The sequence below is a fragment of the Polypterus senegalus genome, chromosome 7 (genome assembly GCF_016835505.1).
Source record: "Polypterus senegalus isolate Bchr_013 chromosome 7, ASM1683550v1, whole genome shotgun sequence".
Taxonomy (NCBI): Eukaryota; Metazoa; Chordata; class Cladistia; order Polypteriformes; family Polypteridae; genus Polypterus; species Polypterus senegalus.
Window position 1 is genome coordinate 101,880,042 of NC_053160.1, and position 27,953 is coordinate 101,907,994.

Consider the following 27,953-nt stretch of genomic DNA (forward strand, 5'->3'; position numbering starts at 1 on the left):
CAATGGGTCCAAGGATTTCATCCTGATACCTAATGGCAGCCAAGGTGCCTTTGTCAAGCCTGTAGCGGTCTGTGTGACCCTCCATGGATATGCCTCCCCAGACAATCATTAACCCACCACCAAACTGTTCATGCTGAATGATGTTACAGGCAGCATAATGTTCTCCATGGCTTCTCCAGACCCTTTCACTTCTGTCACGTGCTCAGGGTGAACCTGCTCTCATCTGTAAAAAGCATAGGTCACCAGTGGTGCATCTGCCAATTCTGGTATTCTATGGCGAATGCCAATCGAGCTGCATGCTGCTGGGCAGTGAGCTCAGGGCCCATTAGAGGACATGGAGCCCTTGGGTCACCCTCACGAAGTCTTTCTGGTTGTTTTGGTCAGAGACATTCACACCAGTGGCCTGCTGGAGGTCATTTTGTAGGGCTCTGGCAGTGCTCATCCTGTTCCTCCTTGCACAAAGGAGCAGATACTGTTCCTGCTGATGGGTTATGGACCTTCTATGGCCCTCTCCAGCTCTCGTTGAGTAACTGCTTGTCTCCTAGAATCTCCTCCATGCCCTTGAGACTGTGCAGGGAGACACAGCAAACCTTCTGGCAATGACACGTATTGATGTGCCATCCTGGAGAAGTTGGACTACCTGTGCAACCTCTGTAGGGTCCAGGTATCGCCTCATGCTACCAGTAGTGACACTGACTGTAGCCAAATGCAAAACTAGTGAAGAAACAGTCAGAAAAGATGAGGAGGGAAAATGTCAGTGGCCTCCACCTGTTAAACCATTCCTGTTTTGGGGTCATCTCATTGTTGCCCCTCTAGTGCATCTGTTGTTAATTTCATTAACACCACAGCAGCTGAAACTGATTAACAACCCCCTCTGCTACTTAACTGACCAGATTAATATCCCATAAGTTTTATTGACTTTATGCTATACTCTGATTAAAAGTGTTCCTTTAATTCTTTTGAGCAGTATATATATATATATATATATATATATATATATATATATATATATATATATATATATATATATATATATATATATATGTATGTATATATATATATATATGTATATGTGTATATATGTATGTATGTATATATATATATATATGTATATGTGTATATATGTATATGTGTATATATATATATATATATGTATGTGTATATGTATATATATGTATATGTATATATATGTATATGTACAGTACTTTTCTCTGATGGCAACATGAATTAGACGATCTACAAATCTCCAACTTAAAGTTTAACACCAAACGATATCTATATACTTCTGCCACATCACCTATGTCCATATATTCAATCTCTTTTCACTGTCTCATTATTTCACCAAGTAATAATTTCCGTGTATTAGCGCTAATGCAATGTTTACTATTAGTTTTCTGAGACTTCCAGATTTTAGTTCTTTAATAATATGTTACCTGTTCTGCATGTGTATCACACCATTTTTTAACCTCTTTAGGACATTCTACTTTGTCTTCTACTCTTTGTCTTTTATTTCCGACCATGCTTGGAGCTGAGAGTGCAGGAACTGTGTCTGACAATAGCATTCACATGAATGAGAAGTGATTGGACCGTGTGGGTTGTTCTAAAAACATCACATTAAAGTTCAATGATAAGGAATGATTCCAAACATATACAGTATATGTAGGCTTTAAAATAAGCCCGATTTAAAGCATGATAAAAACAAAGGTACATAAAAATGTCACATAAAATCGGCTTATGATTTTATATATATAGAACAGATTTTCCCAGATTTCTCTCCTTGCAGCATCAAACCGTGGTTCTCCAAAGCTGAATCAGATATAGCCACATGTTTTCAGCTAAACTGAAAGTAGTATTCTATGGGCAATTCTATATCTTTATTTCTCTTGAAGAAACAAAAAAGAGCTAAAAAGACTGATTTTGTCATCCTTTAAAACATGAACATGAGTCATTCCATGTCTATGCAATGCAAAAAAGAATCTGCTTGCAGCTTGGTCTATCTTTAAAATAACACGTTTGTTGTAATTATACCCTATATTTTCTTTTTGGTTTTTTTTAGCTACTATATTGAAATTTATTCTGTTAAATAAATGTTTATTTAAAAACGACAATAGACTTAATACATGTGTACATGGGATCTTGAATGTTTATAGGCACAAGCACATGCATGGATTTATACGTGCCTAATTTTTTATATGTATGAAACTCCTTTAATTTATGGTTGCTCACAATCACATTACAGGAGGGGTAGAATTTTCCTGTTTTATTTTTTTTTCTTTTCTTTTCTCCAGGAGACATCATAGCATAGGATTATTGGACTCGGACTGTACTATCATACTAAATTTAATCTTTACTACACTTGCTGCTAGTGCTTTGTTTTGTTTTGGGCGTGCCCATTTTCTTATCATTTCAGACTGGGAAATTGTGAAGTGTGGTCTAGCCTCACCTGAGGTATAATGGGGGAGGGCTTAGGGAAAGAGAGCAAGTTACTCCTTATCTATCCTTTTTACCTATTCACTTGTAAGTGCAAATATAACGACAAGCTCCTTAGCCATAATACCTGGCAGTAAAGACATGAAATCAGTATTAAAGCTAAATTGTGAAACACACTACATTTATTTAAGATTATAAAATGTCCTCAAACTTTCAGAAGCAGTATCTCTCTGAGCAAATGTTGAACTTTGCTATCTAGAATGTCAAAGGTCTCAATCATGAAAGAAAAAAAATTGCGAGTGGTCTCCTCAAGACTTCTATTTTTATATTATGTAAATTAAAGAACCATCAATATCAAATCAAAATAATAATTCATTGAACAGTTATTATAAAAGTCAGTCAGTCATGTCATTATATATACCCCAAAAGTTGATAGAAATCTGCGTATTGTACCTAATACTTGTATGCAGAATTTGGTTGATCTAAGTGAAAGCGTATTCAGGTTATTGTGTTGATATACACCCTCACACAGACAGACAGTCTCACAGACATAAATCCAGAAATGGTATTTTCAGACTCGGGGAGGTCTAAAGTTCAAGATTCATCAAAATCTTGACATTGTATTTTTGGATAATTTCAATACTTTCCCCATACTTCTTTTACGAGAAAGTAAAAAGTATTTTCCCACCTCACAGGCCTAAATAATAAGGTAAGTATTTTTACTGTAGACTCCCTTAACAAGTAAAGACCAGTTGCAATTGCAAAGAGATTGGATCAGAATCTCTTGATAAATTCCCCTGCTCGCTTAGCTCATCAACCCCCGTGCTTGCACTATGCGCTACCCTCTTTGCGGTTCTGCCGCTCACATATGGGAATGCGGATGTACAATGTACTCTTTTTCATTACAGCGAGTAATTAACCATATTGAAAAATAGTAAAATGTAATAATTTGAAAGTAAATTATGTTTCATGTTGTGTTAGAGTTATTCATTGCATAATACGATTTCATTCTGTTTGGGTTTGAAATCAACACACAAAAACTTTTTAAACTTACAATTTTACTGTAAAACTTAAGTAAAAACAATTTTTTGAATACATTTTTTGTCAATATTGCATTGAATTGTGAGTCTGTGTTTGTACTTGCATCATGACAGCGCAACATATAACTGCCCATGATTGAACTTCGTTTCTTTCTCTTTATTAAATAAAGTGACTTTTTCGAATGTTTCTCTCTGAGATTTGTAAATTTGTCTTTGCAAAAGCTATTGTAACAGGAAACTTAACACTTTAATATGAATGGCATATCAAGATCTCCTTTGTTGTCTAATGTTATCCCCTGAAGATTTACTACATTACCTTTCTTGGATACATTCTTCTTTCTACAGTAATTTGTGCTGAGAAAGACCAGATGGTGTTAACGGTTGTAGATATTCTACGGGATATTGTAAGCTGATGTTTTCATTTTCCTCACGATAACCACCAACTGTTTCAGCATAGTCTCTTGATACGCATTTAACCAATTTGCAGTGTAACCAATCCATATTTTTGGCATTAATTTGTTTGACTTCATTGTTTCTTGGTGCTAGGATTGCCTGTGTACTCATTTTTACTGTTAATAACCCTTCATGATGAAATTCTTCAATATGATTTGGACATAATACGTTAAAATTTTAAGAGCTGAGAGAGCAAGGTCTGTGTCTGTCTAAAGCATTCACACGAATAAGAGGTGAGAGTACCATGTTCATGGTTTTCAATGGTTGAATGGTTGAGAGGAGGGCGTGACTTGAAAACATCTCATGGCCAAAGTCTCAACTCGCGGGACTTGAAAAAATCTTCTAAAAAGTCTCATCTAGTTGCAGAATTTTTTTATATAATACAGAAATATTTGTGCCCCTACAGTATGTGAATGATTAAGATTTTATCCAAAAAGTTTTCTTTTCAGTTTGTAATATGAGTACTCATAAAATTATAATGGCTTAAGATTTTAATTGTGTTTTAAATCCAGACGTGGATAGATGATCAACTAAAGTGACAATAACATCTTATACAGAAAAGACATTCACACAGTTATCTTCCACACAAGGGATCTTCTTTTGAGTTGAATTGGACTACCTATATACACATTGCAAAAATTTGAGTTTGGCCCAAATATGTATGCATGAATAAAATTACTTTATACTGGTCCAGACACCTCAGCTGTATTAACAACATGAAGTCAAACTAGAAAATGGTACTTCACAAAAGTGTACTCTTATCGCCATTGCTTTTTGCAGTTTCCATTGGTCATTCATTTTTGAAATACATTAGAGATAATGGGGGGATTATCAGAGAAGGACTTGAACAGTAAATATCACTGTACGCAGATTATATTGGTACTATGTATATCTGACCCACAAACACCTTTACTATTAGTATGTGATTCACTAACAGAATTACAAAAGATAACTTTTCTTCTGGGTGGCAAATATACAAGCTGTAAAGACCTGGAAATTGATGAATTTACACCAGCCTGGTCAGCAATGGAAGTAAAATCTTGCTGTACTACTTTATATACTGTGTTTTGTGCCCCAATAAATACTAATTTTCATCAATATTCCAATATTAAATTGTTTATCAATCATTCAGAATATGGAAACAATGCAGGATATTCTTCAAGGCAGAGAAGCTTTTATCTGTTACTCTTCTACACAATAATCACCTCTTTCAACACTCTGAGACCTGTGCAGTATTTAATCTTTGGAAAATGTACGGAATTACCGTAGATCCTGTTATATAAGCTGAGAATTTCGTCCTAGATTGTTGGCTTGGAGTTTGGGGGTCGGTTTATACAACGAGTATCGTTTCAGATTCAAGATTTCCAGCGCAATGGCGGTTTTGCCGATGAATACGGAAGTAAATAATGACAAAACCACAGAGCCATCTTTCAGATGAAGAAGTAACTTTATTTATTTATTTAAATTTATTCAAAAAAGTGTTTTAGTTGTTGATTTTATTAATAAAATTTATAATAAATTATAGGGAAGTTTAAAATAAAAATTTTGTTTTGATTTACGACCAACATCTTGCGTTACGACCCGGATGCGGTCACGTGTATCCGCTTGCGCGATTGTAAACAAACAACCGAGAGCGTTAGTAGCGTCAGTCGGAGCCCAGATACATGTGTTTGTGGATATAATTTCGGTTATTGCAGTGATTTACCTATATATAATTCATTAAGACCATGCAAGCAAGACACATAATTGCTAAGGAAGGAAGAGAAGGTAAAGAAAGCGATCACAATCGAAACGAAGATGGAAATTGTGTGGAAATATGAGAGTGCTGTTCGTGTGACCGATCTCGCTAATATGTACAGCATGTCGAAATCCACCGTCTCGACAATTTTACAAAGAAAAGATTTACATAAGGAGGCTCCTTCTAAACAATAACCACCTTCCGTTTCATTCTCTTCCTCCTCCCTTCCTGCAGCCCAAAGATGTCAAATTAAATGGTAAGTACAGTATGAAATTGTTGTTTCTAGAATAGAATGCCTTTTATTGTCACTATACACATCTACAATGAGATTAAAAGCAGCTCCTTCAGTGCAGAAAAAAAGTTCTGTATAGGGCTTGTATGGTTGTTTTTTTAGCCTTAGCATAACGCCAGATCTGCAGCCCCGCTTCTGCTTTCTTTCCCTCCTCCGTCTGTGTCGTCTCCTAGAACCGACAACAATCCACAGAGAGCCCGCTGGTCTCGCTATGTTGTCTGGGATGTCGTGTGTGTGATGAAAAACACTCGACACTGATGTCTATAAGGTTCTGACGGGTGTAGCAGATGTTCGCCGAACCGATCGTGCACAAACAAGGAAAAAAAAAAAGTGCACTGAAAAGGAGAGACCTGAGCCGCTGCGACCATCCGCGCCACCATGCACCTAGTTTAATCTAGCCTACTTCTGGTAGGCTAGGCACTTTTTATAACTTTTTGGTTAGTACATTAGAAAAATAATTGGCGTTTTGGTAAATTATGCTCATTAAACAACCCTTTTTTATTATGAAAAGGTTAAGTAAGTGTTGCAGTGGGAGGTTCGGAACGCATTATGGGTTAGCCTTCGCGAACGAATTAAGTTCGTAAGTCAAGGGTCCACTGTATTGCGTATTTAAGTTAATCAAATTTATAATGAGTCTCTAGAAATCCACCCACCAATGTACCGTATTTGCATATATAGTTTCAAAACAAAGGTTTCATTTTACCAAACTTCTCCGCAGTCACTTCCTGGTTTCCATCAAAAATGCCGGCAGTCTCAAATTCTCACTGATAAACATGATAAATATACCTGAAGAGACACTTTTAAGGAAATTTAGAAAATTTTGCTTGGAGAAGGGGGTCGGCTTAAATACCGGTCATCGGCAAATACATGTAATTTAGTAGGTAGAGAAGGGGGTCGGCTAATATACTGAGTCGGCTTATATTCCGGGATCTACGGTAAAACACTTGGAGAACAGTATAATGATGTTTTTGCACCTTATGAACTATTACTCTTAATTTAACTTCCCATCAACACAAATTTTCCACTACTTTCAAATTTGAAAATTTGCTCAAAGAAACCTACTCAATTTTCCACACTTCCTACCCATTTCTGTTCCAGAAGAAATACTGATCAGTCTCAAAAACTCAGACAGCATCTCAACAATATATAAAACATCTCAAAGAAATTTTCTTTCAAAGATCCTATAGTACGGTGGGAAAAGGATCTTTCAGTTAATATCTTAGAAAAGAAGTGAAAGTCAGCCATGCATATAATACACTCTAGCTTTATATGCACAATGCATTCAGTCATTCAGCTTGAATTCTTTCATTAATCACATTTATCTCATTTAAAATTGCCCAAAATGTATCCAGTACAAGACTAAACATGTGAGTGTTGCAAACCAGCTCCAGCTTCACAGTGAGTAACGTTTCAGTTTACTTCTCAGGTGCCTGCTTTTTGTTGACAGCAATTCACCAGCCACATTGCACACAAAGTATACAAAGTATAGAGAAAGTAATCGTGAAAAAATTCGACCTCAAGATTTTGATGAATCTTGCTGTTTTAGATCTCTCAAGTCCAAAGATACCTTTTTTTGGAGCGCTGTGTGTGTGTGTGTGTGTGTGTGTGTGTGTGTGTGTAATCACGATAACTCAAAATCGCAACTAGATAGATGGATGAAATTTGGCATGTGGTTGTTACACCAGAATTGCAGATCTGAATTAACTTTTGGGCCAGATCTATCAACCAGAAGTGGTACTTTACCTGAACACATTCTTGATTATTTTTTTTATTCACGCAGCTGCAGAGTCAGATTTATTCAACTTTACTTTTATAATAATTGTTCAATATATTATTAATTTGATTTGATTTGTTGTTGATGATTCTTTAATGTATATAATATAAACATTGTCTTGTGGTTTATTCCTCAAATATCCATCCCCATTTCTGAGTACACAAGAAAGTTGAGAGGTGATTTTTTGAAAATAAAATGGCATTGATCGAGAGACTGACAAGGTCATCATACAAGATCAGCATATTGTTACTGACCAATCACTTTTGCTTTCAAAACGTTGCTTAAAAGTAAAGTGATACAAACCTTGTAAAATTCCAGTTGGCAATGTCTACTGAACTATAGGTAGGTAGGCGAAGAGAGTCTGCCAAGTGTTGAAAAGCTAAACATACTAATGTGTTTTTGTGTTTATGCTATATTTAGTAATTTATCTTTTTTAGTTAATATTCACAGCTCACAATACCTGATATTATAAAAATAATCCAGTAGCAGAATTATGTTTTAAAATATTTGTCTCCCTTTTTTCAATGTTTTTCTCCCTCTCTCAAAATAGATGGTTGAAATATCATATTCTTTTAGTTCTTAACATCAGCCATATCATACATATTGCATACCAGGGATTTTTCCTGCCTTGCATCCAAACCTGCTTGGGTAGGCTTCAAGTTTCCTGTGATCCTGCCCTGATAAACAGGTTTAGATAATACTGTATCTATTGTTCCTAATCTCAAATGCTGTCTCTGTCATTTTGTGCCTGTCCATACTCCTATTACCTGCTCTTGCTCTGCTCATTATGGGTTTACTGTTCTTATGTATGGGCTATTGAAGTCTCACTGCCCCTAACCTTGACACTACATGCTTATTTTTCTTTGTTTTCCTCCATACAGCTAGGTGGGGACTACACACTGATTTAAGTCTAAGAGCCCTGTTCTTCCTAAGCCCCTGTGATATTCATGATCACACCTGTCAGAACATAGATTCTGTTTTCTGATTTTTGATATCTTTTCAGGCCTGCAGGTGGCAAAATTCTGTCTATAAATTGTGCTGAGATGAAATCAGAGATCAATATGGCTGGTAGAAAATATCAAAGCTCAGTATTCAAAGCGTTCATTATAAGCACATTGTCGTTGGAGCAGGAGATGTTGTGTACATTACATTTAGAGTAAAAAACCCTCACACCTGAAAATTCACCTAAATTTCATTACAAATTGGTCCATTCTAGGCAAAAAAAGGAAAAGGAAAATAGTGCAAACAGGCAGCTCACATTTGTTCAGCACATATGACATAGAAAATATATAAAAAAATAATAAAATTGTTCATATTAAGTTCCTGGTTTTGATTTTGCTTGTTTTTTATCAGACAAAAACAAAACCAAATAGTAAACTGTGTTGTGTAGTGTAGTAATCTTCCACTAACATAAAACTTGTATTATATCCAAACCCGTTAAGTGTACAGTTCTGTCTCATTGTGACACAAAAACTAAACTCCATAGAAGCTCTTTAACAATACTATAATTACTAAAACTGAAACTAATATATATTGTGGTATTAGCGCTTTATTGGCGCTGACCCAACACAGACTCACACCAGAGGCACGTATAAAACAAACAAAACCTTTTATTTTCTTGACCTGTGGGGCATGTCTTCCCCATGAACTCCACAGGCACAACACAGTCCCAACACAAATAAAGCACCCAAATCACCACACTCTTCTCCTCCACTCCTCTCAGGGCAGGTTTGTCCACCTCCTTCCAACTCTGGCACCCTGAGTAATGGCTGCAGGCTCCTCTTATAGCCCACCCAGAAGTGCCGCAGGTGCTCATTGACCCACTTCTGGCTGCACCTCCGGGTGTGGCTGCACTTCCTCCCGGAAGGGCTCGTTAAGGCATGCAGCTCTATGCAGCTCCCCCTGGCGGAGGCCACTGAGCCCAACCAAGATGAGCTCTGGTGTTCCATGAAAGTGGCCCCAGTGCAACCCAGCGGGGCTGCCACCAAGAGTTCTGGGGGACAGCGTGTATCCCATGGCTGCTCCCCCGGATCCAGTGTTGAAGAGGTGTCCCGGCCGGGCATGGGCCTCGGCCGACCGCCACAATATATAAATAAAATAGAAATGTCTTTGTAAAATAAAAAATAAATTAAAACTAAAAATACATGATGAAGGAAGACTAAAACTAAACTATTTCCAAGTTAGATGGGAAAAAATATAGAAATAAAAACTAATATTAAAAGGCAAAACTATAATAACCTTGTTTGGGAGTGCAGCAGATTAACATTATTTTGGACAAAAATCTTTAAATACTTATCAAACAATCAATCCTAACCAACTAACAGCTGTGTTTGGTGAATTTCCAGCTGGGCTTAACTCTTTGAGGGCTGAATATTTTTTCCAAAAAGCACAGTTTTCTGAAAAGCACACAAAGCAGTTATTTCACACATAAATCAACATAAAACATATGTTGCTGTGTGCTATGGCCGCCATTTTGCTGTCTTATTGGTGTCAAAACTACTGGCTACAGGGGCGTGCAATGTAATCCAGTTTGAACCTTTTGTCACTGTAAGTAACAGTCCTTCCTGGCAAACATTGCTGTAGGAATATTAGCTGCACAAGCATTTTCAGCACCATGATCAGCTGGGGACCGATCAGCTAATGCTGATACCTCACTTTCATTTTTAGTCTCAATCTCCAGATCACTTTCATCAAAATTGGAGTCAGATGAGTCAAAGTCCAATTCAGCTATAATATTAAAACGTCATATTTTTCCTTTCGTCTCTCGCCAAATGTCTAATTCTTGCTTAGAGGATCTGTTCGACAAATGTTTTTAAGATATGACAAGATTTAATAAAAGTTTATAATAAGTGCACATATATATATATATATATATATTTTTTTTACTCATGCTCTCCGTCCTTCAGTTTTTTTAGGTTTTGTCTTTTCTTTGTTCCATGTTTTCTGGTTTGTTTGACCAGAAAGTCATTTGTTGTATAAGTTCTACTTGATTGTACACAATGTTATTTTTTTTTTTAATAAAATTAATAAATTGGAAAAAAAACACAATCTCTAGTATTAAGTAGGCCAAGTACAAGGTTTGTTTAGTTTCAATCAATTCTTTAACTTTGATATTTGTTTTGCCCCAGTGTTTTGGTTGCTCAGTGTATTTTTGATTTCCTGGTTTTGCCCTTGCCTGACACTGGCAACAATTTTGGTTCATATTATTATCTTCTTGTCCTTTTTCCCCACTCACATTAACTTTAGACACTTTGCCTCATCACATACTGAATGATAATGAGTGACCCTGAGGTAATTAATTAGGTAATTGAAGAGGCTAATTTAGCAGAAGAACAAGTTGGGATAAAAGAGTAATTGATAAGACTCACAATTAAAGTACAGCAATAGCTTAATGACCTCACAACATCAAACAGTCTTTTAAAAATTTGACTTTAACTGTAGTTAAGCATTTTATACCTCATCCTAAGCACTGTGTCAAAGACATGAAAAAATATTGTGTTCTCGTCATTCAGGACGAGCTGGTATTCAACATACAGCCTTGCACATATCCTGGCAATAGAGTGACAATCACTTTTATGGCTACACTCACGCCTGATGGTGAAAACCCATTCAATTGGCTTCTTTACACAAAAAATCACCAGGGGCCTCTTGTACAAATGGTGCGTAGGTACAAAAATGTTGCGTACGCCCGTTTCCACGCTCGCATCGCGAATGTATAAAAACTAAACTTGGCAGAAAGCCATGCGCATTTCCACGCCAGGTCAATCCCTAGCGTACGCAAGTTCTCTGCTCAGTTTTGCAAACTGACGACACCCTGTGTCAAAGCAGTGCTACTGTTCCCGTGTGATTTCCCTTTATTTTTTAGATTCACATCCTTGATGCGGCTTTATCAAATACCCTGAAATTAACCACATATCGTTTTTTAGTTCAAGGCGTCTGATTGTAATCAACCTGTAACCATATAATGGTGCACCGAATGGCCAGACTATTCCAAATATCATAGCCGCTTTAGTGTTGTTATTATCAGTGTACCACACGGAGTATTAACCCACTGTATCTGAGTGTGGAATCGTAGCTCTACAGCAGATAATCGGAAAGAGGATTATCGGGGTTCAGCTTCTAGCACACGCTGCCTCAGCTATGCACACAGTCTGTTGGAACTTGTCCTATTCAGCAAACACGTCAGAGCCTTTCCTGTACGGACCTTGTGGTTCAGAAACAATTTCATACCAAGACCTATAAATGCACTCAATCAATCCATCAAGTGCTCCCGGTAGAACTGTTTGTACTTATAAGTACATTTACCTCACTGTAAACTTGCATTACAGCTATTATATTGCACAACCTGAGCCACTTATACTTTAATATTGTATAATTTTCACTGTTTTTAGCTTATCTATACTAATAAAAGGCAAAGCCCTCACTGACTGACTAACTGACTCACTTACTCACTCACTGACTCACTCATCATTAATTCTCCAACTTCCCATGTAGGTGGAAGGCTGAAATTTGGCAGACTCATTCATTACAGCTTAGTTACAAAAGTTAGGCAGGTTTCATTTTGAAATTCTACGCATAACGGTCATAACTGGAACCTACTTTCGTCCATATATACGGCCATAGCCTGCAGCTCGGTCGCTGTGTGAGGCGGAGGTGCGTCCCGCATCATCACGCCTCCCACATAATTGAGTGCCTGCCCATATAAGGTAAATATTCGCGGGTGAAGGACTGTGCAGCTACTGTGGAAACCCTCTGACGCTGAACAACCCTTTGTGCACATATCAATAGGAAAGCAAGGTATAAAGTTTAAGTTTAAATTAAGTTCATAGACACTCTGCCGCTGGAGTTTGTCATGCCTACGACAAATACGATATTCGTGAGATACAAGTTTAATAAGAAGACGCAATGTGTAAAAGAGACTTTTGATCACTTTGTAAGGGAGTTAAAATTACTGGTGAAGGACTGTGCTTATGCAAACAAATAGGAAAGCAAGGTGTAAAGCTTAAGTTTAAATTAAGTTCATAGACACGCTGCTGCTGGCGTTTGTCATGCCTAAGACAAATACGATATTCGCGAGATACAAGTTTACTGAGAGGGCGCAGGGTATAAACGAGACTTTTGATCACTTTCTAGATAGATAGATAGACAGATAGATACTTTATTATTCCCAAGGGGAAATTCACATAATCCAGCAGCAGTATACTGATACAAAGAAACAATATTAAATTAAATAGTAATAAAAATGAAAAAAATATAAAAAGCAGACAATAACTGAGTAATGTTAGCATTTACTCCCCCGGGTGGAATTGAAGAGTCGCATAGTGTGGGGGAGGAACGATCTCCTCAGTCTGTCAGTGGAGCAGGACAGTGACAAAAGTCTGTCACTGAAGCTACTCCTCTGCCTGGAGATGACACTGTTCAGTGGATGCAGTGGATTATTCATGATTGACAGGAGTTTGCTTAATGCCCGTCGCTCTGCCACAGATGTTAAACTGTCCAACTTTACTCCTACAATAGAGCCTGCCTTCTTAACAAGTTTGTCCAGGCGTGAGGCGTCTTTCATCTTTATGCTGCCACCCCAGCACACCACCGCGTAGAAGAGGGCACTCGCCACAACCGTCTGGTAGAACATCTGCAGCATCTTACTGCAGATGTTGAAGGATGCCAACCTTCTCAGAAAGTATAGTCTGCTCTGACCTTTCTTACATAGAGCATCAGTATTGGCAGTCCAGTCCAATTTGTCATCCAGCTGCACTCCCATATATTTATAGGTCTGCACCCTCTGCACACAGTCACCTCTGATGATCACAGGGTCCATGAGGGGCCTGGGCCTCCTAAAATCCACCACCAGCTCCTTGGTTTTGCTGGTGTTAAGGTGTAAGTGGTTTGAGTCGCACCATTTAACAAAGTCTTTGATTAGCTTCCTGTACTCCTCCTCCTGCCCACTCCTGATGCAGCCCACAATAGCAGTGTCATCAGCGAACTTTTGCACGTGGCAGGACTCGAGTCATATTGGAAGTCTGATGTATATAGATTGAACAGGACGGAGAAAGTACAGTCCCCTCGGCGCCCTGTATTGCTGAACACAATGTCAGACCTGCAGTTCCCAAGACGCACATATTGAGGTCTGTCTGTAAGATAGTCCACAATCCATGCCACCAGGTGTGAGTCTACTCCCATCTCAGTCAGCTTGTCTCTAAGGAGCAGAGGTTGGATGGTGTTGAAGGCGCTAGAGAAGTCCAAAACATAATTCTTACAGCACCACTGCCTCTGTCCAGGTGGGAGAGGGATCGGTGTAGCATATAGATGATGGCATCCTCCGCTCCCACCTTCTCCTGGTATGCGAACTGCAGAGGGTCAACATGTGGCCTCAGGTGGTGAAGCAGCAGCCGCTCCATGGTCTTCATCAGATGTGACGTCAGAGCAACAGGCTGGAAGTCATTCAGCTCACTAGGACGTGATACCTTTGGGACAGGAGTGATACAAGATGTTTTCCAAAGCCTTGGGACTCTCCCTTGTTCCAGGCTCAGGTTGAAGATGCACTGTAGAGGACTCCCCAGTTCCAACGCACAGGCCTTCAGCAATCGTGGCGATACACCATCTGGACCCACTGCTTTGCTGGCACAAAGTCTTTTCAGCTCTCTGCTCACATGGGCTGCTGTAATTGTGGGTGGGGATGTCTCACCTATGCTGGTATCAGCAGAAGGATGGTTGGAGGATGCAGTACTCGAGGTGAGAGTGGGTTAGTGATCAAACCTATTAAAGAAGTTGTTCGTTTGGTTTGCTCTCTCCACGTCTGTCTCGATGGCGGCACCCCGCTTCGAGCTGCAGCCAGTGATAATCTTCATCCCATCCCACACTTCCTTCATGCTGTTGTTCTGCAACTTCTGCTCCAGCTTTCTCCTGTACTGCTCTTTCGCCGCCCTGAGCTGGACTCGAGTTCCTTCTGCACGCTTGAGCTCATGCTGATCACCACCTTTAAAAGCCCTTTTCTTCTGGTTCAAAAGGCCTTTGATGTCACTTGTAATCCATGGCTTGTTGTTAGCATAGCAGCGTACTGTTCTTACTGGAACTACAATGTCCATACAGAAGTTGATGTAATCAGTTGTGCATTCAACAGCCTCTTCAATGTTCTCACTATGTGACCCAAGCAATATATCCCAGTCTGTAGTTCCAAAGCAGTCTCTCAGAGCCTGCTCTGCCTCAGGGGACCACTTCCTGAATGAGCGTGTAGTTGTAGGTAGCGCCCTCACTCTTGGTTTGTATTGAGGCTGAAGCAGAGCCAGGTTATGATCTGCTTTCCCAAGCGCAGGCAGTGGGGTGGCGCTGTATGCGTCTTTAACGTTTGCATACAGTAGGTCGATAGTCCTGTTTCCCCGAGTGTCACAATCCACATACTGGGAGAAGGCAGGTAATGTTTTGTCCAGCGTTACATGGTTAAAGTCTCCAGTGCCTCAGGGGGCTGCGTTTGTAACATGCAAACTCCACACAGGTAGGACCCGGAAGCGAACCCGGGTCTCCTAACTGCGAGGCAGCAGTGCTACCCACTGCGCCACCGTGCAGCCGCTAATTGTGTAGTGACTGGTTATTTGGAGAAAGAAAAGGAAGGACAGGAATCCTTGGGAGTGATTATAACGTTTGACAGAGACAGTACTGCTGCAATAAATTATTTTATTGAGGGTCGCAACGAACAACAAGCATCTTGCGGGAGGCAGGAACAATCTCTGGAAGGGGTGCCAGCTTGTCACTACCACTGCTCCAACATGCCCCAATGTTTTATAAATGCTTTAATTCCTATCATCATGAAAATATTAAGTATACATCTTAGTTTTTAAATTGCTGTGAGAGTTGTAACATCATGAATGTAACTTATTTTGTGTCTCTGTCAGCGTAAGAGAAAGCCCGTTTAAGAAGCACGTACTGATTCACACACGTAAGAGTACAGAAACCGTTTCTTAAGCTTTATGACCTTAGTCTCGGAAAGTCTTTCTCCCATGGGGCAACTGGATTCATTTCCCGAATCGGATCAAACACACTTACGTAGGGTGCAACAGGAGCTTCCACCTGCAGCTAAAGTCACTTCAGACAGCATGAACTTTGTTTGATGTCGATCAAACAGAAGAAGCTCTCCAGTTTACTTGTGACTTTACGCTGTAGGAAGATAAATAAATAATTATAGGTAAATTACATTCAATCTGGCTTTTATATACAGTAAGTAACATATACATGATTTCCAAATGGTGCCATCTTTCGCCTTTTCACCTCGTGCAGCTGCGTAATTCTTATGTATGTGTGGACGCTTCTTCAGATGTAGAATCTGAGTTCACCTCTGCTATAGCATGTGCTTATTTGAAAACAGCTGCATCTGGGTAATGGCCATGAATACCCGTCACAAAAATTCTACCTTAAAATTACATACTTGGGCAACACCGGATACTGGTGCTAATATTAGCATAATTGTTAGGCAAACCTTAAGAGTTAATTTACACAGTGAAAGGAAAATGAGTGTCGTATTAGTATTTTGTAGTGTTGTTTTGCTAATGTGATGTATGTTCCATTTCTTTCTTATTATTCTGGATTTTGTTTTGACAAACAATATTTTATAACCTTCATTATACAACCATAAAATTTAACAAATGCTGTGACATATTACTTTGACTAGTTCCTGTGTCTGTTAGTCTTTGAGTTTAATACTTCTGAGCCAGCTGTCTTAAGTAACAATTTATTCAACTTACAGACAAGCAGCTCCCAGCTAAGTTCCTTAGTTGTTTAGTCAAACTTCTTCAGTGATCTTGTTAAAATTATATATGAATCCCAGCTGCCCTGCAACCCTGCTCTTGATAAATGGGTGTGGCAGATGGATGGATGAATAGTTTAAGATTAATTTTCCCCATACTGTTACTGGTATTAATATTGATATGAAAAGTTTGTAATAGGAAGTTGTACAATAAGAAATTTAATAAGTGAGAGAGTTAATTTATTCCAAATAAACTGACCGATGGCAGCCCTAGAGGTTAAAACACAGCTGAAAACATGAAAATGATTAACCCCTGTTCTTAACTGTGCCTCTTGAAAACATGTAGAAATTAATTTTCCTCTCTTGTTGCATGTAGACTGAGCGAAGAAAAAGAAGAGAGTGTGGAACGTTTCAAAGTGGAACAAGAGTCATTTGAAAAGAGAATACAGCAGTTGGAGAAGCAGAACGAGCTAATTGAACATGAAAGGGAAGATATCCTTTCCAAGTAAAGTTTTTTCTTTAAAGCTTGGCAAGTGGGTGAACAATAGATACAACAGTACACATGTAATTGATATGATCAACCTTTAGTGTCAGTCCTGAAATCTGTTATCAGCCCTGATAGCTATCAGTTTTGTAGAAAATACTTTTTGTGATTGTTTCCGTATTAGTAATGGGCAGCATTTGCCTAAATTAAAATTTAAGATATCCCAATAATGCATTCAAATTGAAAGTCTTCATTTAACAATAGCAAAGTTGATAGTTTAGTTTAACTTACACATTTTCATTCTTCTTAACTCCTTTTATAATAAAAATATTAGTTGCAGTTAAAGGAAACCTTTCCTCTTTGCCCAATATCCTTTACTGTTTTTTTTTCTCTGTCTTGTGCCATAGCCCTTCAGCAAATTCCAGTCATGTAGTGAATCAGAGAAAATTGTGATATTTACATGTGGTAAAAATTAAAGGAGATTCTTAATATGTAAAATATGACGTGTAATCACTGTTCTTATGTTCTTGATTGCTCTGTAATTTCTAAAAATTAACCCACAGATTTAAATTGATTTAAATGAGAAACTAGGTTAGCTACATGACATGTTTTGTTATTTAATGGGATTTGACATTTATACATTCTTCTCCAAACCTTGTGTTTCAAGTATTTTTCAGTGAATAAAGCAGACATATTTCTTTTAACTTATTTGTGATTTAACAAATAATAGTTTATGTGGCAAAAGTATAGTATTTTTTCATGTTCAAAGATCAGATCAAGAAGTTTCGTCCATAGTCCACTTAAATGAGGTTTAGTAAATTGTGCATTTATTGTGTTAAGAGCTCCTTTTGCATTGACTTTGTCATTTTTGTCTGTTTCCATCAGTTATTTGGGATGATCTTGCACTCTAAGTAGAGGTTCTTAGAGCTGTGGGCTACAAATCTGTCCTTAATTTTGGTGATTTCAATTTATTTTTGATTTTATTATATTAATTTTGCTATCTTTGCTTCCATATTGGGTGGGCACCATTTTGCATCCTGTTTACCATGGCCGGGTTAGTGTCTATATAGGTGTGTCCTTGGTGGTCATGGCTGCTAACCAATTCTTCGATGGGTTTAAAAGTTGTTAAGGATAAAGTTGCATACTTATCCTTGCTGTCAGATTCTTAAACAACCCCTTTGCCTTGAAACTGTGCATTTAATTCTTAGATTCTCTGGTTTTTTGATTCTTGCATGCTTTTTCACTATGTGTTTAGTTCCCATTCTTGATTTGGTTGCTGATTGTTAGTCTTCCTGGAAAACAAGAAAACAATATATTGAAATAAATGAGTCAAGTTTTATAATCAAAATCCAATAAAACATGTGAACACAGATAAAGAAAACTAAAGATAAAAAAATATAAACATATAAATAAAAAGTCACAACAGTGCAAAAATATTCAAAACTACAAAAAATAAAATGATGATAAACATATATACAAGAATGTACAGTGGGTAGAGGAAAGAATCACCACCTTTGAAATATTCCCATTTTTTTTGCTTTACAGCCTTAAATGAAAACACACAAATCAATATTTTTCCTGCTTTACTTATTCAATGCAGTCTATAACATCCAAGTGAAAGATATCACAGCTACAGTTTAGAAGAATTTAAAAAAATAAATAACAAGAAAAACTGAGATTAATAAAGGCTCACCCCCCTCCTGAACAATATTTGTAAACTCAATCAGGTGTAAGTAACCACCATTTCCATTGCAGACCATGGCTACTGGCTTCCACCTGTGATCAGTTGTAATCAGTGTGATTAGTGAAGCATAAAAACAGCTGTTCCTGTAGCAATCCCTTGCTTGATAGTACAATTGACTATGGGTGGCAAGCCACTTTCAAAATATCTCAGGGATAGAGTTGTGGACAGACATAAGGCAAGAGATGGATACAAAAAAATCTTAAAGGCTTTATCAATCCCAAGGAGCACAGTAAAGTCCATAATAAAGAAGTGACAAGTGTTTGGTACTACTAGGACCCTCCCTGGATCCGGCTGTCCATCCAAACTGGATGGAAGAGCAAGGAGGAAACTGGTAAGAGAGGCTATCAGGAGGCCAATGGCCACTTTAAAGGAGTTACAGGATTTTATGGCAAAGAGTGGTCATTGTGTGCATGTGACAACAATTTCACAAGTGATCCGCCTAGTTCGGGAGGGTTGCAAGGAAAAAGCCACTTCTCAAGAAAGGCAACCTTATGGCTCATTTAAGGTTTGCCAGAGTGTATCTTGAAGATTCTGATGCCAAGTGGAAAAAGGTCTTATGGTCAGATAAGACCAAAATCAAACTATTTGGCCTCAACACCAAACAGTACACCTGGCTGAATTTTAATGCAGCTCACCATCCATAACACAACATATCTACAGCCTTGGGCTCTCGTTAGGGTAGAAGGAAAAATGGATGGGGCAAAGTTTCATCAAATCTTGAGGAAAACCTGCTACCCTCTGCCAGAAAGTTGAAGATGGGCAGAATGTTCACCTTTCAAGACGACAACGACCCGAAGCACACAGCAAAATTGACCACGCAGTGACTGAAGGAGATAAAAGTGATTGTCCTTGTTTGGCCCAGTCAGAGCCCAGACCTAAATCCCATTGAAAATCTGTGGAAAGATTTGAAGATAGCAGTCGACCAACGCTCCATCCAACTTGACCAAACTTGAACAGTTCTGTAAAGAAGAGTGGGCAAATATTGCTCAGTCTAGATGTGCAAAACTGATAGAGAAATATCCCAACAGACTCAAGGCTGTCCAAAGCTGGTAGAGAAATATCCCAACAGACTCAAAGCTGTCCTTTAAGTAAAAGGTAGTTCAACAAAATATTGACAGTGGGGGATGATCCTTTATTAATCTCAGTATGTCTTGTTTTTGATTTTTTATAATTTTTCTGAACTGTAGCTGTGATATCTTTCACTTGGATGTTATAGGTTACATTGAGTATGTAAAGATGGGAAGAAATATTTCGTGTGTGTGTTTTTATTTAAGGCTGTAAAGCAAAAAAAATGGGAATATTTCGAAGTGGGTAATTCTTTTCTATACCCATCTGTAAATATGGCAGTAAAGGAATGATGGAAATGTAAATAGTAATTAGTCAAGTAGAGCAATTAATACAGGTATGTAACATATATATATATGCTTACAGCTGGGAAAATGAGTATTGAACATGTAAACGTTTTTCTCAGTAAATGTATTTGGAAGGGGGCTATTGACATGAAATTTACACCAGATGTTGGCAATAACCCAAGTAATCCACACATACAAAGAAATTAAAACAATTAATAGCATAAACTAAGTTATTTTGTAATAAAGTGGAATGACACAGGGAATAAGTATTGAACACATGAACAAAAGGAGGTGCAAAAAGGCATGGAAAGCCAAGAAAGCAGCTGAAATCTGTCACTATTTATAAAGTAATCCTGCCCCTATCAGTGCAAATTAACATCAGCTGGTTTAGTTCTAGTTGATGGGCTTTAAAAAGGTTTCTCATTACCAAGGTGTCACACAAGAAGCATCTCATGATGGCTAAAAGCATAGAGCTCTCTCAAGACCTTTGCAACCTTATTGTTGCAAAACATACTGATATCATTGGTTACAGATATATTTCTGAACTTCTGAATGATCCAGTGAGCACCGTTGGGGTCATAATCCGGAAGTGGAAAGAACATCATTTCACTACAGTGGTGTGAAAAACTATTTGCCCCCTTCCTGATTTTATATTCTTTTGCATGTTTGTCACACAAAATGTTTCTGATCATCAAACACATTTAACCATTAGTCAAATATAACACAAGTAAACACAAAATGCAGTTTTTAAATGATGGTTTTTATTATTTAGGAAGAAAAAAATCCAAACCTACATGGCTCTGTGTGAAAAAGTAATTGCCCCCTGAACCTAATAACTGGTTGGGCCACCCTTAGCAGCAATAACTGCAATCAAGCGTTTGCGATAACTTGCAATGAGTCTTTTACAGCGCTCTGGAGGAATTTTGGCCCACTCATCTTTGCAGAATTGTTGTAATTCAGCTTTATTTGAGGGTTTTCTTGCAAGAACTGCCTTTTTAAGGTCATGCCATAGCATCTCAATTGGATTCAGGTCAGGACTTTGACTAGGTCACTCCAAAGTCTTCATTTTGTTTTTCTTCAGCCATTCAGAGGTGGATTTGCTGGTGTGTTTTGGGTCATTGTCCTGTTGCAGCACCCAAGACCGCTTCAGCTTGAGTTTACGAACAGATGGCCGGACATTCTCCTTCAGGATTTTTTGGTAGACAGTAGAATTCATGGTTCCATCTATCACAGCAAGCCTTCCAGGTCCTGAAGCAGCAAAACAACCCCAGACCATCACACTACCACCACCATATTTTACTGTTGGTATGATGTTCTTTTTCTAAAATGCTGTGTTCCTTTTACACCAGATGTAACGGGACATTTACCTTCCAAAAAGTTCAACTTTTGTCTCATCAGTCCACAAGGTATTTTCCCAAAAGTCGTGGCAATCATTGAGATGTTTCTTAGCAAAACTGAGACGAGCCCTAATGTTCTTTTTGCTTAACAGTGGTTTGCGTCTTGGAAATCTGCCATGCAGGCTGTTTTTGCCCAGTCTCTTTCTTATGGTGGAGTCGTGAACACTGACCTTAATTAAGGCAAGTGAGGCCTGCAGTTCTTTAGAGATTGTCCTGGGGTCTTTTGTGACCTCTCGGATGAGTCGTCTCTGCGCTCTTGGGGTAATTTTGGCCGGCCGGCCACTCCTGGGAAGGTTCACCACTGTTCCATGTTTTTGCCATTTGTGGATAATGGCTCTCACTGTGGTTCGCTGGAGTCCCAAAGCTTTAGAAATGGCTTTTTAACCTTTGCCCGACTGATAGATCTCAATTACTTCTGTTCTCATTTGTTCCTGAATTTCTTTGGATCTTGGCATGATGTCTAGCTTTTGAGGTGCTTTTGGTCTACTTCTCTGTGTCAGGCAGCTCCTATTTAAGTGATTTCTTGATTGAAACAGGTGTGGCAGTAATCAGGCCTGGGGGTGGCTACGGAAATTGAACTCAGGTGTGATACACCACAGTTAGGTTATTTTTTTAACAAGGGGGCAATTACTTTTTCACACAGAGCCATGTAGGTTTGGATTTTTTTCTTCCTAAATAATAAAAACCATCATTTAAAAACTGCATTTTGTGTTTACTTGTGTTATATTTGACTAATGGTTAAATGTGTTTGATGATCAGAAACATTTTTTGTGACAAACATGCAAAAGAATAAGAAATCAGGAAGGGGGCAAATAGTTTTTCACACCACTGTATAATCTGGCCACGACCAGCTGCTCCTCGTTTTCTGACAGATGAATCAAAAGAATAATCAGAAGAGTTGTCCAAGAGCCAAGGACCACTCATGGAGAGCTTCAGAAAGACCTGGAATTAGCAGGTACAGTTGTTTCAAAGAAAACAATAAGTAATACACTCAATTGCCATGATCTCAATGCACGCTCACCGCATAAGACTCTACTGCTAAAGAAAAAGCATGTTGAAGCTCGTTTAAAGTTTGCTGCACAATATTTGGACAAGCCAGAATATAGTCTGGTCAGATGAGACCAAAATTGAACTCTTTGGATATCATTGCACACACCATGTTTGGAGGAGAAATGGCACCCCAATAACACCCAAAATACTGGCAGACTTAGAAAGAAAAGAATGAATGGAGAAATGTACCAGGACATTCTTGATAAGAATCTGCTGCCATCTACGAGGATGCTGAAGATGAAATGAGGGTGGACATTTCAGCAAGACAATGATCCCAAACACACATCCAAGGAAACTCTCAATTGGTTTCAGAGGAAAAAAAAAATAAGGCTGCTAGAATGGCCCAGCCAATCTCCCAACTTGAATCCATTTGAAAATCTATGAAAAGACCTGAAGATCAGAGTTCATAGAAGATGCCCCCGGAACCTTCAAGATTTGAAGACGGTTTATGTTGAAGGATGGGCCAAAATCACAGCTGAGCAATGCATGCGACTAGTTTCTCCATAAAGGTGGCATCTTGAAGCTGTCATTACTGACAAAGGCTTTTCTACTAAGTATTAAATAAATTTCAGTAAACATGTTTAATACTTATTCCATGTGTCATTCCACTTTATTACACATAACTTAATTTATGGACTTGTTTGTTTTGATTTCTTTGTATTTGTGGAATACTTGGGTTGTTACCGACATCTGGTGAAAATGTCATGTCAATAGCTCCATTAGAAATATATTTACTGGGAAAACCATTGACACCTTCAATACTTATTTTCCCCACTGTATAAGCCACAAGATTAAAACTTTTGACTCTTCAAGGCATTGACTCTACAAGATCTTTGAATCTGTCCTATAGTATCTGGCACCAAGATGTTATCAGCAGATCATTTAAGTCCAGAATTTTGTGAAGTGGTCCCTTCAAGGCTTGGAGTTATTTTTCCAGCACATCCCGTAGATGCTTGAACAGATAGATGTCTGGGGAATTTGGAGGCCAAATTAGCACCTTGAATTCTTTTTCATGTTTCTAACACCATTCCTGAACAATTTTTCAAGTGCGGCAGTGTGTGATGGTGTGGTTCAGCCCCACGCTATGAGGTAATTCTGGGGAGCCTCTTGAACCTGCTACCACCGGTAATTTACCTGAGGCATGAGCCAGCAGATGAGTTCACAACACACACATATAGCAAGGGATAGGTGTATAAGTGCTTAAGTTATTAAAATAAAGCTGCCATTTTGGAAATGCTTTGACCCAGGTATCTAGATATCACAATTTGGCCATGTCAAAGTTGCTCAGATCATGCTTGCCCATTTTTTCTACTTGTAACACATTGGTTTGAAGAACCGTCCGCTCGCTTCCTAATATATCCCACCCTTTGACAGGTGCCATTGTATCAATGTAATCAATGTTATTCACTTATTCTGATGCTGGTTTTAATATTGTGGCTTATAAGTGTATTCTGACAGTTTTCTGTGACGTAGTCCTCCTCGCACTGTCCCAGTTTAGAGTTGCATGTTGAATTGTCATGCACATTGGATGTGGAATGAAATATGGAATAACCAGAAGAAAACTAATGCTTGCACAAAGAAATCTTACACACTCCACAAGTACACTGCCCTTCTATTTAAAAAAAATCTAAATAGAATATACTAAAATCTATATATTTGTTTATTTTTCTGAGCACTCATTTTTTAATTGGGGTTTAATTTGATCATGTTTTAAAGAAAATACTGCTTAAATGTTAGACATTTCTAGCATCTTTATATATTTATATATGTACAGATGTGCATGTATGTCAAAGGTTTAGTCATCCATTCCAAACAAATGATGGAGCGCCTATAGTACTTATGCAGATGACTCATTCTAGTTTCTAATTCCTAGCCTCCATTAAATCAATGAAATATTCAGCAGCATGAAAGCTGTCCACATGAATTCCTTTTCCACAATGGACAATTCTCAGGGGACTAATAATTGTTGCTGGAACAGGTCTGCTCAATAAACATGCCACATTGTAATTTAATTGAGCGATTTTCTTTCCCTGAAGCTTGGCATATTGATTTCTTAAGTGCCCTTCCTTTCGACAGTAACAACAAAAACCCAGAGCTATACTGCTGATGCTCCTTACGTGTTGGGTGTGTATAACAAAAGTGAATCAACTTATAATGATTACAAACTGTTGAGAGAGAGATTAGGGAAATAATGGGCAAGGTTAATTGACAAAATTATTCTGCCTATAATGACTCATGAAATGGGGCCCTTACTGCATTTATAACACTATAAAAGTCATTACTGAATTCTCATTTTGCATGTTCGTCTTGCTGATTTTATGGCACTCTGAATTTAGTGCTGATAGAAATTCCAGATAAGGTAAATGAAGACTGTTCTACTTTTCTAAAGCTATAGATTAATTAAAGAACACTTACTGTTATAGCCATATTGGATTTAGTTGCTTCCCTGTGCAAAAAATTGATGTCCAAAAGGAAAACTTTAAGAAAAGTTTCTTCAGCTTGAAGAAGTATAAGACAGAAGATCTGAAAATTTTATGTCTATTCTTAACAAAACACCAGTCTTAGAAAAGTGTGAATGTATTGTTGCATTAGCCATTTCACCAGTAACAAGTAGTTCATATACTTTCAGCAGTAGCAAGACAGAGCAAGCAAATAACTAAGTTTGGCTGAGCTTGCACCCTATTTATTGACCCACCTATGACTGTGGAGTTAAGTTAATGTATAGATTAAAAAACAACTTTCACCAGAAAATGTATTATAGTTTACACATTTTATCTAGAATACTTTAAATATTCAGTTTCAGATTTGACTACACTACTTAAAATACAGTTATGGTAACCAAGATTGCTCAAATCTGGCTTTTGGTCAGTTGGTGTCCTAGAAACCTCAAGCCAGCTCTCCTTTTTTGTTACTGTGCAAGCTATTTTTCAGTCTCTCTATAACAGTTGAATATCTACCCTTTCAAGTTGTATTCTGCAGTAAAGCACATTACATGCTACCAGATGAGTAGAACTAAACTGAAAAAGAAAATGTTTTGGGTCACTGCAACCAAGTTGCAATTATAGGCTTCTCGCATGATTTGGGAGGATATCTGTTTTGGCTTATATTTTTTGTTTTGAATGTTTATTTTTCTCATTAATGTATATAGTAAATTCCATATTATACTCCTACGAAACCGCTTTTATAAAATGGCTAGCCTGTATAGGAGCATGTAGGAGTGCATATATAGGAAAGTTAATATTGAATGCACTGGTCTTTTTTATGATTAATGGATGACAGAAATATGCTAAGAAAATAAAAAGTACAGTTTATTCTGTGTCATTTCTTTTACTCTCACGTGCTGCTACAAAATTCAGTTTTAAATGAATGCATTTGTTTTTATTCAGCTACTAAAATAACTTGGATTGACAAGCAAAGGGCATTCCTGTTCTCCAGGTGTACTGAATGATTGAGTAAGGGGTGTTAGATCCTACTCAGTATCATGGGAACAGCAAGAAACTGAGTTATTTTATGTATTTATTTTTAAGCATTGGGCTAATGCTGTTATCCACAGTACACTACAGAATAAGGCTACATTACAATTTTTCTTTTATATATTTTTTACAATTGGAGCACAGAGATGTTTTTGTGACTAACTCATTTTCACACATCGTATTGGAGGAACAGATTTACACCAGGTTTCCCTAACCCAATTGAAAAATTCCAATCCCTGTAAACTGAATTGGAAATCAGTTCTGGACAAAAAAAATATGGTTTTAATAAAGACTGACCTTTGTCAGGAGCTACTGGGATGTTCCTCCGGTGATTTGGATGTGATTCCTGTTTTGGACTAGCATATCATTTGCATTTTTTATTTCATTCTTTGGGTATTCTGGTTTCCTGAAAGATGTGTATATTTGGTTAATTGGTTACCCTGAATTGGTCTGGTGTGAGAAAATGTATTTATAGGCATGCTTATATACACCTTGTGATAACCAGTGTTATGTAGTTTCCTTACTTCACTAGAATGCTAGGCTCTGGTCTGTGTGACCCTATATTTGGAATATGCTTTTTTGTGTAGGAAGCCTTTTTTGTCATTATTGTTAAAATGCCCACTGATAGCAAGTACATTTTTTTTTACATATTAAACATTTTCTTTATGTATCCTTTTAAATTTGAACTTCCTTCTGTGTCTTGATTTAGCCTGTGGAGGGCACTGCTACCCAACATTTAATTATTTTTTTAATGCTGCTAAGTAAAAATCTTTTTATCTATTTTTCTTAAGACAATGTCAACAAAAGTACCATTTCTCCTTTTTTTTCTTTGGCTGCTTGTGGCATTGTACTTTAAAGTTTTATGTTACTAGATGCTTGGTAACAGATATATAAAAATAAGCAAAATGTGAATATGAAATTCATATATTTAGGACTGCTTCCCAATAGTAAACATTAGAAAGGTTATTTGGTTTGTATTTAAATTATCTGAATATTGTTATATGTGGCAAAATTGTTAATTCCTTATATAGTGCTAAATTTAATCATAATGAATCTGCTGACAAACTAGTCTCCTTAAACTGCATCATCTCTCTAGAAAAGTGTGAACATAAAGCCTAGTGCAATGTTTCTGGATGGTAACATGCGTATAGAATATTTTTTAACTAAGGCTGAATTTGTGGTGGTGTGTACAGCATAGAACTAAAAAAATGAATTGTGTTGTGTAAAAATAAATTAAAGTTGATCTGAAATTTCCTTAAAAAGATGAAAATGTATTTGGTCTGTACTAGTATTTTTCAGTAAGGCATTACCTAGAGATTCCTTATTCATAACCTCACACCTAAAGAGGGAACATGCACCTGCAATATTCTATTTTTTTATTTTCAAAAACTACATATCTAGTTATGAAAATTATTTTTAAACTGATATTTATTTTTAAATGAATGTCATTTTTTAACCTTAATATTAGTGTATTCCTCATATTTTTAATGATAGTGTTTTATTTATTTCATAGTTCTTAAACTGGGGCAAAACAAGAAGTATAATAATAATACTAATAATAAGTGAAAATGTACTATACACTATACCTTTTGATACCATGGCAAAACAAATACTATTCATTAGTTTTTTTTAAAGTACCTCCTTTTATTGAAGTGAACAATATTTTGCCTTTTTCTGTAATACAGTATAAAACATATAAACACTAACTGTAATAAGAGCTTTAACATACTTTTATATCCATCAAGTAGCTACCCAGTTATCACTTAAGCAAACTTGTATTGCATTCATAAATATCAAAATACAATGCAAGCTTGAATTTTAGTGTGTGGCTGACAGTGGCATAGGGAAGGATGAGCCTGGCCATAGGCCCAGCCAATCAGTTCATTGTATATGAAATGTACATTAAATTTGGTATTGATTGAGTGTTTATTATTTTATCTTTCCTTCGATTTCAAAGTGCTATGTCAAATCCCATTGGTTTACTAAATT

General features: G+C 37.5%; 1 protein-coding gene across 3 annotated transcripts in view; it reads left to right on the forward strand.

Annotated features, from left to right (window-relative positions):
• Window positions 1-27,953, forward strand: part of kiaa1328 (KIAA1328 ortholog) — a 348,340-nt gene that overhangs the window by 36,008 nt on the left and 284,379 nt on the right. For all 3 annotated transcript variants that reach the window (XM_039759112.1, XM_039759111.1, XM_039759113.1), the window contains one exon: window positions 16,841-16,956. In XM_039759112.1, the coding sequence (XP_039615046.1) occupies window positions 16,841-16,956 (116 nt within the window). The remainder of the gene's footprint in view (window positions 1-16,840; window positions 16,957-27,953) is intronic.